Genomic DNA, 12,428 nt, shown 5'->3' with positions numbered 1-12,428 from the left:
GGGTCTCTGTGCATTACATCTCAAATAGATGTGTCAACTTTCAGAATTATTTATTTCTTTTGTAAATATCAGCTTAACTTCAAAATGATGTTATAACATATTTATAAAAATCTGAAAATGAATTAAGCCACTGAAATTCTGCATTATTAAAGGAACTGATGTTGCATCAGTCAGAGCAGTGTTTTAAACTGCATAAGCAATTTTTTTCCCCAGAACCTAGGAGGCAAGGTATCAACTTCAGCCTTGGATGCAAGAGCATCTTCTGCCCAAGCAGCTTTGCATACTTATTAAACGGCAATAAATTATACTAAATTCCAAACAGTTGATCAAGTGTGACCTTACAACTATTACCATGGTCTGGAGAGGATACCTGGTGCAGCAGTGGAAGCTGAAGAGGAAAGTGTAGGCAAAAATATCAGCACATTCAGATAAAGAAATAATTCACTGTCCAAACACAGAGGAACTAAAATTAAAAACTGATTATGCTATGAAGCATATTTTGTAATAGGAATTAATCCCAACAGGTCTATGTCAGACTTATACTCCCTACATGCCTCCATTTCATCTAGTCATTCTTTTCTCCCTTGTGGGCATAGTGAGTTTTCCTTGGAATAATTCTTTGCTATTTGCAATCAGTTTCAAGTTCTTATCACTCTCAGGGTATAATATTCCCGAAATGATTTACTAGACAATGTCACTTTATGGCCCCCCCCATTTGCTTTCAGCTGCAGGTGAAAACAACTCTATGAATCCTTATCAAAACTTATACCCCAGAAAGCAACTACCAGGTCCCCAAGTCCTATCAGATTCCCCCTTCTCCAGCCCTTATCTCTTTCACCTATCAACTTCCCAGCTCTTTACTTCACCCCCTCCTCTCCCAGTCTCGCCAATCACCTTTCTCCCCTCCCCCCACCCCCACCACCTTGCTCTAACCTCTCATCTTTTCTCCCCCCAATTCTGATGAAGGGTCTGGGCCCAAAATGTCGACAGTTTACTCTTTTCCATAGATTCTGCCTGGCCTGCTGAGTTCCTCCAATATTTTTTGTGTATTGTCAGGCCAACATCCTATCACCTTTCTCAATACAAAAAAAACATCAGAAGAGATGCTGGAATGCATAATTTCATAGCTCTAGTATCAGTTTTGTGCTCCTGTTTCAAAACAATGTAGCAGTGATGGTCCAGCCAAGGCATTATACACTACAGTGTAACTTATCACTTCCCTCTCACTAGCAAATAGCCTGTGACCTGTGCTGGGTTTGCCTTGTCCATCAAAAAAATGTACGGTATGTTTTAACTGACCTTCTGTCTTTGGTGATCCATGTGTATCTTTCAGTCAATTTCTTGAATGAACTAAAGGATACAGAGGATTACGCTTCATGCTTGTCCTTCTGACTCAAAATGTTCTGACAGTCGAGAATCTGCTATCTGGCAACTGGCCAAATGTATTTGGAATTACAACAAAAATTGTATCTAGTATATTACCCCTAACTTTTATATTCCTCCAAGGAATTTAATAATTTTGGCCAAGAATCAATGTTCATTCTTGATGATTAAATGTACATTCTCGGGACTTCCATCCCTTTGCCCCCATTTTGTTCCTTGTAAGTCACAAGGATGTGTCTTTCTTTGTACGGCATATTCTTTACAGATCTTCCTTTTGTCTTGCCATGTTGCCATTTTCCTTTGGCTTACTCCCAATAAACCTCTAGGATACTTCCCTAAAACACTACCTATTGTAACAAATGCCAAAAAATAATCCAGACCAATCAAAAATGCTGCCAATGAAAAATGCATTATATGCATGAAACAAGCAGACAATGGGGTAAAAGACAGGTGGTACAACAGCTTGGATAACATAAATATTTGTGGATATTTTAAGGCAAACCTCAGTTAACAAGAAACATCAGTTGAATCATAGGTTAACTTTAGAGCAATAAATTGAATAAATTGTCTCATTTATTTCATTATTCTGTGACTGAACACATCATTATTCTTTAATAGATGCTGAAATCCTAAAAATGCTTCCAAACAGCATGGTGAAAGTAGCTTCACCATAAGGGTTGCAGTGGTTCACCAGCTGTCTTCCCACCACGTATCCCATGAGCAATGAATGCTGGCCTTGCCAACAACACACACACACACACACACACACACACAGAAATACATAGATGCATACAGTTAATGCCCCAGATGTGGAGCAAGCTGGAACCTTCATACAGATTTCCAGTCTCCCAATATCACAGTCAAGATTTCAAAAAGTAAAAAGCACAAGATAGAAGAAATCTAGAACTTACTCCCAAGAAACTCAGCACATCTTGGTTCAATTAAAATTAACAGGACAAAGTGACAGTATTTTGCTATTAAAAGGGGACGTCAAGGGATATGTATCAAAGGTGATTAAACAATGTTAAGGCTACTCCATGTGAAGTGTAGAACAAGTTGAGCGAGTAAGTGGTCTAGACAATTCCTTTGGCAGTTTTCATTATTACTGAAGTGCCACATTTTTAATCTTCACTTCTATGAAGCCTCAATGTTCTAATCCTTTCCCTCTCAGTAAAACAGAGCCTAATCAATGAACAAACCAAAATAGAAATTGACCTAAAATCTCTCCTTTGATTGAGAATAAACTCATTAAGCAACTTTAAAATTCATATCTCAACCATGTAATTGCAAAACCTTAAAAATGACCATATTATGGCAAATAAATCTCACCTAGTATTCACAATAGTTTTCCTAATTTCGGAGTGCACATCGAAATGGTGGGTAGACTGAATTACTGTTTAAATACAAATTCATGCGACTGAAAAATAGAAGTCTTTGACAGTGGAAAAGAACAAGGGTCCTATGAGTTGAGAGCTCAGGACACCTGTTTACAAACTTTTTAACCTCATCAAAAGTAGGGCATTTATCATTCTCATGTCCTACTTCACCCCCAAGTTATTCACTAAGCACACAAGACAAAGATATCATAATTGTTATGAAGACCTTATGAAGAGCAAAAACAGAACTGTCTACATTAAAATGATTTGATTCCACTGAGATCATCATAATCTATTAATAACATAATTTATCTGGAGACTTGGATCTATTAAAATGTAGATTAACTGGTATTAAAAATGTAGCTTAACTGCTATTAAACAGGACTTGTTATTTTATCAAATCTCTCACATTTGATTGAGATTCATTCATTAACCAACTCTTTTAAAAACCAACAGAGAAACCAGAGAGTAAAATAATTTTAAAATCCAAATTATGGGAAGAATCAGAATTAGGTTTAATATCACTGGCATATGTCATGAAATTTGTTAACTGCAGCAACAGCAAAATGCAGTACATGTCCATAAAGAAAAAAAGCTGCGAATTGCAGTATACATATTAAATAGTTAAATAAGTGGTGCAAAAAAGCAGAAATTAAAAAGTACTGAGATAGTGTTCCTGGGTCCATGTTCATTCAGAAATCGGACAGCAAAGGGAAAGAAACTGTTCCTGAATCGCTGAGTGTGTGCCTTCAGGCTTCTGTACCTCCTTCCTGTTGATCAACAATGAGAAGAGGGCATGGTGTCCTGGCTGGTGGGGACGCTGCCTTTCTAAGGCACCGCTCCTTGCTGATGTCTTGGACACTATGGAGGCCACTGCCCAGGATGGAGCTAACCAATATCACAACGCTCCGCAGCTTACATCGATCTTGTTCAGTAGCACCCGTACTAGACTGTGATGTAGCAGGTTAGAATGCTCTCTAGGGTAAATCTGTAGAAATTTGAGAGTGTTTTAGGTGAGATACTAAATCTCCACAAACTCCTAATGAAATATAGACTCTGCCTTGCCTTCTTTAGAGCTGCATCAATATCAGACATCCCACCTCTCCCGGAAGATCCGGGAGTCTCCTGCATATCGATAGTGGCTCCCTGATGCCCGGAAATTATATACAATATCCCGGAAATAGATTTTTTTGAGAGGGAGAGGGATGTGAGCATCCTGATTGGTCTCTCTTCGTGCTAAGAGTGGTCCCCAACCACCAGGCCGTGAGGAAACAATATGATTTGGCGATATAAAACGATATGAGTCCAGCTGCACCTTTCCTCATTCCCTGTCATGCACTGTTGAATTTGAACGCACGCGAGGTCATTACCCGCGCGTCATCCGTGTCAGCGCGGGAAGGAGATCAACTCCTCGAGCTTGTAAATGATGGCAGGCTGAGAAGTTTGTTTGACATAACATCTCTGCTGGCATTCTGGATCAAAGTCAAGGCTAAATATCCTGAGATAGCCACGAAAGCACTGAAAATGTTGCTTCCATTTCCAACATCATATCGCTGCGAAGCGGAGTTTTCTGCAATGAATGCAACGAAAACTAAATTGCAGAATAGACTGGACATAAGGAAGCCCGTTCGAGTATCGCTGTCTCCCATCACCCCTCGATAGGACCGTCTTGTTGCAGGAAAAGAAGCCCAGGGCTCCCACTGATTCAGCGATATTGGTGTGTTGCAATGATTTTATATGTTCATACGGGGAAAATATGGCTGTGTGTTTAATATCCAAACATTACTTAAAATGATATGATGCTATTGATTTATCACCTATATTCCAGTCGTGATTAACACCCGCCCCCCCCCCCCAGGTCGGCTGGTCCGCAAGAATATTGTCAATATTAAACCGGTCTGCGGTGCAAAAAATGTTGGGGACCCCTGCTAGGTAGACCTATCAGTTTTCTCTGTGGGCGGGCTTTACAGTCAACCTCAAAAATAATGACAGTGTTGCTCGCTGCACTGTTTGCAACAGTGACTTTTCTATTGCCCATGGTGGGTTAAAATGTAAAAGACATGTTGAGGTGAGTTTAACAGGTGTCATTACAGCATAGATAACGTTATTTAAACTAGCTGGCTAGCTGTTAAGGAGCTACGCTATTGATGTCCTACGTGATGAAGCCAAACTCCCTGTAGACTTGCTTAAAGTTGTAATAGAATAAACATGATGATATAATATAAGTACATATTTTAATGTCACATTTGCTGCATATACCCAACTTGGTTTACAGATTAGACAAAATCACTAAACAAAGTATTACATACACCCTTGGAGGTCGATGGGCGGGGTGGGGGGTTATATGGTGTTGCGGGGGAGGTGGGGGTGCTACCTCCCTGAAATGGTGGTGATACCTCCCTGAAATGAGTCTTTGCAGGGTGGGATGTCTGCAATATGCTGCGACCATGTTAGGTCCTCAGAGATATTAACAGCCAAGAACATGATATTGCTCACTCTCTCCACTACTGATCCTTCTAGGAGGACTGGTGTGCATCCCTCACCTTACCCTTTCTAAAGTCCACGATCAGCTCTTCAGACTTAGTGATGTTGAGTGCAGGGTTGTTGCTGAGGCACCACTCATCTAGCTGGTATACCTCGCCCCTGTACGCCCTCTCATCACCATTTGAGATTCTGCCAGCAATGGTTGTATCATCAGAAATTTATAGATGACGTTTGAGCTGTGCCGACCTACACAGTGATGGGAGTAAAGCAGTGGAAAGAATTTTTTTAAAGTTTAAAATGTTGCCCAATGTTCGTAACAGCCTTATTTGTTTCCAAGTATGCATTGAAACAGACAGATAGGTCAGAAGACTTGAATGCCAGTGAGATCAATTACTCACAATAATGATTAGATGCTGAATGGAACAGATGATTATCACATCAATGTCATCTGGTACGTTCCTTTTAGTGAGGATTTCTAGATAAAGTACTGATTTTTCATGATAACATGATTTGATGACACCATCACATTTCATTGTATTATAACGAGTACATATCTTTCTAGTTTCTTGGTATCTTTAACACCAAAGCAGTAAAGGACAGCCAGCGCAAACCCTCCCCTAATAGTTGAATGAATAAATGTGGAAAACAATTGAGGAAAGAACTCGTTGCGACATTTTTCTTTATCCAGGGTTAACCAACCTCAACAAATAATGAGATGGATGATGGTAGATTACTCATAGGTTACGTGACGCACTGAAAGTTATAGATTGTGAAAATTGAAACATAGCAGATGCCAGATATTTGAAATAAAAACAAAGTGCTGGAAACATTCAGAAGGTCAGGCAGCTTCTGTGGACAGAGAGACAGTTACATTTTCAGATACGGTACTCTTCATTTAAAAGCAAGAGGCTTCCTGCTCCTAATCATATGCTTGAAGCTGTTGGTTGACAGTGACCATTAGGCTGTGAACAGATGATGTATGTGAGAAATAGATGACCAATCAGCAGGCAAGCTGAAGGGCGAAGAACATCCACTGACAATTTCACTTGTAATAAGTTTGGTAAGCCAAAACTGACTTTGAACATTCCTTTCAACTGAGCCATGGTGGAAATTACAAAAATGTTGCCTAGGAAAGAAATTTTTACATAAAAAAATTCCCCTTCCTACTCCAAGTTACAGCAGCCCTCAACCTGCAGGTAGCTTGCTTAGTCACTCAAGCACTCAACAGTTAACCATTTACTATAGGCTAACATCAACCTGTTAAGTTACTATGATACTTGTTTTTACTGATACTAGTGTAGTACTGCCAGGTTTTGGCACAGCTTTAAAAATTCTAGTTCAAGTTTAATTGTCACTCAACCATAAATGAATACCCATGAATACAGCCAAAGAAACAGCAGTATTCCCAGGACCAAAGTGTAAAATGCAGTGCCACCAGACATACACAGCACAAGGCACATATAGCTATCTAAGGTAGCAAACACATATAAGATAGCAAATCACACAAAATCTACAGAGTCCAAGTCCCTGAGTCCACAAATGTTGCAACAATCTGCAGTCAAACACAAAACAGCTGGCTTTCTGTAAAGCAAACACTTGAGGGACAGCACCAACTCCAACCGGGATGCTATGTCCCACTGCCTTTGGCACTCCGGTGCAGCACGTCACCCTGATGCTCCCCTCCGGGCAGCTGAAAACAGGCAACACTGCAGCTTGAGGCCTAGTCCCCACAACAACTGAGGCCGCACAGCTCCCCACCCTTCACCAATAAACCAATGAAGTGGACTTACAGCACCCCACGCCAACAATGTCCAACAGAGTCTTGCAATCACAAGAAAAGCGACTAAAGCAGTCACTTGCTGTTATACCGCACACCTCCTTTACGTGCTGAGTCCAACTCGCTTTTGGGGTAGGCCTGAAGGACTTTAAGTTCACAGTATCCAGCAGGGTCTTTCGATTGTTAAAAAAAACTTTAAAAAGGCAATAACACCTTTAGCTGACCCTGTAGAAGCTGCTGTGTCCGAGCACACGAGAAGTTTCTACATAACCAAAGGCACCACCACCCAACACATCTCCCAGTGCAATGATTGTTCACAGGTGGTGAACAAATCAGTAAATAGAGATAACTGATGTGCAGTGAGCAAATTAAAACAAAGGTTTTGCAATATTATGTCACATTATAGTCAATTTACTTGATAAGCACCTCTACATGTACATACTTCTAATAGCCAGCCTTCGAGGATTTCCCAGACAGGTTTTCATCCCACCAAAGCTCAAAATTCTAAGTAAATCTATGTATACAATACCATATGCTTGCAGGCATTTACAGGAAAAGATAGAATTTGTGAAAAACTATACAAAGACAGACAAGCAGTCAATGTGTAAAAGAAGGCAAACTGCAATTAAATTAACACTGAGAATACGAGCCCGTGAAAGTGAGTCTGCAGGTCATAGTGGGGGTGAATGATGACTAACGCTGCTTTCTTGTGGCAGCATTCCATGTAAATGTACCCAGTGGTGGGAAGGCTTTTGACTGCAATGGACTGGGCTGTCTCCGCCACTTTTAGTATTTTTTTGTTTCTGGGCTTTTTCCATGTGATGCAATTAGATAGGATACTCTCCACTATGCATCTATAGTAGTTTGTCAAAGTTTTTGGTGACATGCCAAATCCACGCAAACCTCTAGGAAAGTAGAGGCACAGTTGTACAATCTTTATGACGAGACTTATGTGCTTCGTTCCAAGATGGATCCTCTGATATGTTAACACTAGGGAATTTAAAGCTACAGACCCTCTCCACTTCTGATCCCCTAATGAAGACTGGCTCATGGACCTCCAACTTCTTCCTCCTGTCATCAGCAGTCAGCTCTTTGGTTGAGTGAGAGGTCATTGTTACGGTGCCATTCAATCAGATGTTCAATCTCCTTCCTATAAGCCATTTCATCACCACCTTTGATCCACGAATGACATTCAATGGTATTGAGATAAATATAATCCATTCCTCTTCATCTTTCTTTGTCACTGCACAGCTTTTCATATGATTGACTATAATACAGTATTCCCTTCAAATGTCTCTCTATAGCCAGCTGGATGGGACTATACCACACTGGTTCCATTTTTACTTATTCACTGAAGGCAGTCTGTGAACTAGATTTCAATGGCTCTTCTTCTAATTCAGGTACTTGGGTCTGTCAAAGATTCATCCCAGCTCCCACTTCCTATCTACTTATCAAAAGCATAGCATTCTTTCTCACCTGCATGCTGACAATACCCATTTTGACTTTTCCATTGTCTCAAATTGCAAATTGTCCTATTTCTAGTACTGGATGGGCCCTAAACCATTGAGAAGATCATATCAATCGTGTTCAGCCCCACCACAAGGCAATTTCCTGGCCAGTAAGTATCTTCTGCATTTTGCCAATTGCCTGAACCAAAACAGAATGTTTACAAATTCAGTGTAACATTCCACCCAAGATGAGCAGAGCTGCAGTCAAACTCTCCTATGCCACCTCATCAGAGTTGCTTTACTTTGCTTTTTCATTTATTGTCATACACAATATTGTGACTTCCAGGCCATTTTAAGTGTACTCCAGCTCTTCTGTCCATAAAATGGACACCTAAAACTTTGCTGTGTTTTTGTAACATATCTCCCAAGTATTAACATATTTTGGCTCCAAGTTAGTTCACACCATTTTAAAATTCTCAGCTTGTTTTTTTTTAAAAACACCTCCCATCTAAGCTCTTCCAGACCAATAACTTTAAATATATGTTTGAGCATCTCTAATTTTACTCACTTCAGTATTGTGTCTTCAGCTGGTTTGCTCTATTGCTCTGGTTTTCCAGTGTTCAATTCTCCACCTGTATTACTGTTAAAATGTTCCTATCTCAATATATCTCTCCACCAAGCTTCTAGACTTTATATCAATAGCTTATTGGGGGGGGGGTAAATGGCATATTATTTGGTAATATATCTGTGAAGCATCTTGACTCTTGCTACATTCAAGGAGCAACAAAAACTGGAGGTTTTATTATTGTAAGTTGCACTGATTTCTGTTTAAAAAACATCCAGAAGTTAATTCATGAAGATATATATATGATTAAATGCCGCTGACTGCAGAGCATAAGAATTTTCAACAGGTACCCATGAGATTACTGGTTGTATTGGGCAGTCCTGCCATGTGTCCATTGGGAGGGTCAAGGTGGTTCTGATAACAATGACATCATCCTTTTCACTGAGGCTGGCCGACAATGAGCGCACTCCCTCGCTCGTGCACGGTGGGACATGTAGTTCTTCGTGGTTCCATTTCCCGTCAAACTTGCTGCAAACTCGGTTCCCGTGACTGCAGCTCCCAGGAGCCGCTGCGACTCGGCGCATGCTCACTGGACACCTGCGGCTTGCTTTCAAATTGCAGGTTACCTCACCCCGAGCATTACACACAAGACAAGGTAATTGAATTAATAAACGAGGAGACGGAGATGATTCTTCATTACTCTCATTTCCAAAAAATTACTTTTATAACCCACCTTACAAAAATCTCTTTATCCCAAGTACCAATTTAAAAATAATACAGCTGTCAGCAGACTCATCCCACAGTTAAGTAGTAAGTCAGATCAATAATGAAATCCTTTAACGCAAAATGTACAACGATTGCTGGGGTCAGTACACTGTCTGGAAACAATGGATTAACCTTCACCATTTAGTTGCATTTGAACACCAACAGCGAGTTGATGCCTCTGCGCTGCCCAGACAAGATTATACATACTGACACAACCCACACCCACATATTTGCGTTAAAGCCCGCTATATCTCTGGACGGCATGCTCTACCGATGCAGCCTGATAACGGAGGCATATGGTTAGCCACTAATAACGAAGTGTCATGCTCAAACACATTTAGTTCAAGTAAAACGGGGGCAACGCAGCAATCGTGATGGCATTCATTCCAACAGCCTGCAAAACGCCCTGCCATTATCACAAAGTCCATTCAAACCCCATTGGGTTTTAGTATAGTGCCCCTCAGCAGGCTATCAAGAACAGAGATGTGGTGTTTCAGATTCAGATTCCAGCCAATCACACAGTAGATTTTTAAGGTGGTTTGAGTGAAGGTGAAGTGAACTGCTGGGTTTCAGGGTACTGAATACGACAAGACCAACTTTGACAAAGTGCATCGTTTTTCTCTGGAACAATACGAATAGTCCTAGTGATTTTTTTTCCCAGAATGACAGATCTTCAGCCTATATGAATAAAGTAAGGAGCCATGGCGGAGATCGTTATCCCTGGCAATATCCAGCACTGACAGTTCAAGGCGAGACGAGTGGTCGCTTTCACTTACCCAGCACGCTCATCTCCTGTCTGAGGCTCGCTCTGATCCTCTCCTCCTCTATTGCTGTCAGCATTTTGTGCAGAGAACCGTCCTCGCCGTCGTCTCCTTCTTCTCCCGTTCGGGTCTGTTGAATGGATGCCATCCCTGACCCTCTGACACTCTTCTCATTGCAGGAATCACTTACTCCAGTCCGCCTTATTCCCTGACGCCCGCTCTTCCCTCACTCGCCGCTGAGGCGATGCGAAAGTAACACCTTTCCTCACTCGCACATGATTCCCGTTTTTGCAAAGGGCGAAATCCAAAGTACAACTGACCGGCTTAGCCCTGAGACAGCCGAACACAACTCACTTCCGTCTCCAAGATCAGCTGAACCATGGAAGGAGGTGGTAACAATTCTACTTCCTGCTTCATGCAGCCAATTGAAAGCAGCAGACATCCTAAGTGCCCCCAGACATGACCCCTAACAGCGGTCGCCTTCACAATCCCGAAGGAGACTTAAACACCAACTTGCGAAAATTGATACTATTGGAGTAATGATTATTTTATTTGCACTGTCCGCGTATGGTTCAGTGTTCCCCCGAATGTGCACCTGTGGACATCGCCCACAGGCTGCTGAGGTCTGTGGAGGACGGGACTCCCTCCAACTCAGCAGATCAGGAAGGCGCCAAGCGACCGCCAGTTCTCCACGAACCGCTCGTTAAAATACTGAACGTGACAGGCGGTAGCTGCAACTCGTGTATAAGCTGATATGAATACATCCATGCACACGTGTGTCTTTCATATCAGGTTCGCAATGAGCTAGTTTGCGTCAGTTAGATTTTCCAAAGTGAAGTTCAACTCCGACGCCCTATATTTACCCGCAGACCGCTGATATATATGAGATGTTTACAATTATCTGGGTAATCTCTTTACCAGATTAATTTCCATATTTATTTACATTTTACATGCATGAAGAAAAGCCCTATCGATTTGGCATGAGGATAGCGTTACTAGTCAGGGAAAATGTCCCGGCAGTGCTCAATCAGGACAGACGAGGTAACTCGTCTAGTGAGGCTTTATGAATGGAATTGAGGAACACGAAAAGTATGACCTCGTTAACGGGGCTATAGTAGAGACCACCCAGCAGTCGCAAGATTTAGAGGAACAAATTTGTGGAGAGATCACAGACTGTTGCAAGAAACATAAGGTGGTTATAGGAGGTGATTTTAACTTTCCACAAATCGACTGGGATTCCCATACTTTAAAAGGACTAGATGGGATAGAGTTTGTCAAATGTGTTTAGGAAAATGTCCTTAATCGACACATAGAAATCCCAACGAGAGAGCAGGCGATGTTTGACCTGCTTTTAGTAAGTAAGATAGGGCAGGTGACATAAGTATGTGTATTGTAGGAGAACACTTTGCATCTAGTGATCATAATACCATTCATTTCAAAGTAAATATGGAAAAGGATAGGTCTCATCAGCAGGTTGAGATTCTAAATTTGAGAAAGACCTATTTTGATGGCATCAGAAAGGAGCTGGCAAGTGTGGATTGGGACTGGTTGTTTTCTGGCAACGATGAACTTGGTAAGTGGAAGTCCTTCAAAAGAGAAATTTTAAGAGTACAAAGCTTGTATGTGTCTGTCAGAGTAAAAGATGAAGATAACAGGATTAGGCAGTCTTGTTTTCCAAGAGATATTGAGGCTCTGGTTAAGAAATAAAGGAAGTGTATAGCAGATATGAGTAGGTAGGAATAAATGAGGTACTTATGGAGTATAAGGAATGCAAGAGAACATTTAAGAAAGAAATCAGAAGGTATAGAAGAAGGCATGAGGTTGCTCCAGCAGACAAGGTGAAGGAGACTCCTAAGGTATTCTACAGAT

The 12,428-nt window shown here is 41.2% G+C and overlaps 1 protein-coding gene across 1 annotated transcript in view; it reads right to left on the bottom strand.

Moving 5' to 3' along the window:
• Positions 1-10,926, bottom strand: part of kiaa0930 — a 101,073-nt gene extending 90,147 nt beyond the window's left edge. The window contains exon 1 of the mRNA XM_072267825.1: positions 10,575-10,926. Within this exon, the coding sequence (XP_072123926.1) occupies positions 10,575-10,707 (133 nt within the window). The 5' untranslated portion in view covers positions 10,708-10,926. The remainder of the gene's footprint in view (positions 1-10,574) is intronic.
• Between the last annotated feature and the right edge of the window lie 1,502 nt (positions 10,927-12,428).

Source organism: Mobula birostris, chromosome 9 (genome assembly GCF_030028105.1).
Source record: "Mobula birostris isolate sMobBir1 chromosome 9, sMobBir1.hap1, whole genome shotgun sequence".
Taxonomy (NCBI): Eukaryota; Metazoa; Chordata; class Chondrichthyes; order Myliobatiformes; family Myliobatidae; genus Mobula; species Mobula birostris.
Note: the sequence above shows the minus strand (reverse complement) of the source record. Positions and strands in the feature narration are given on the sequence as shown.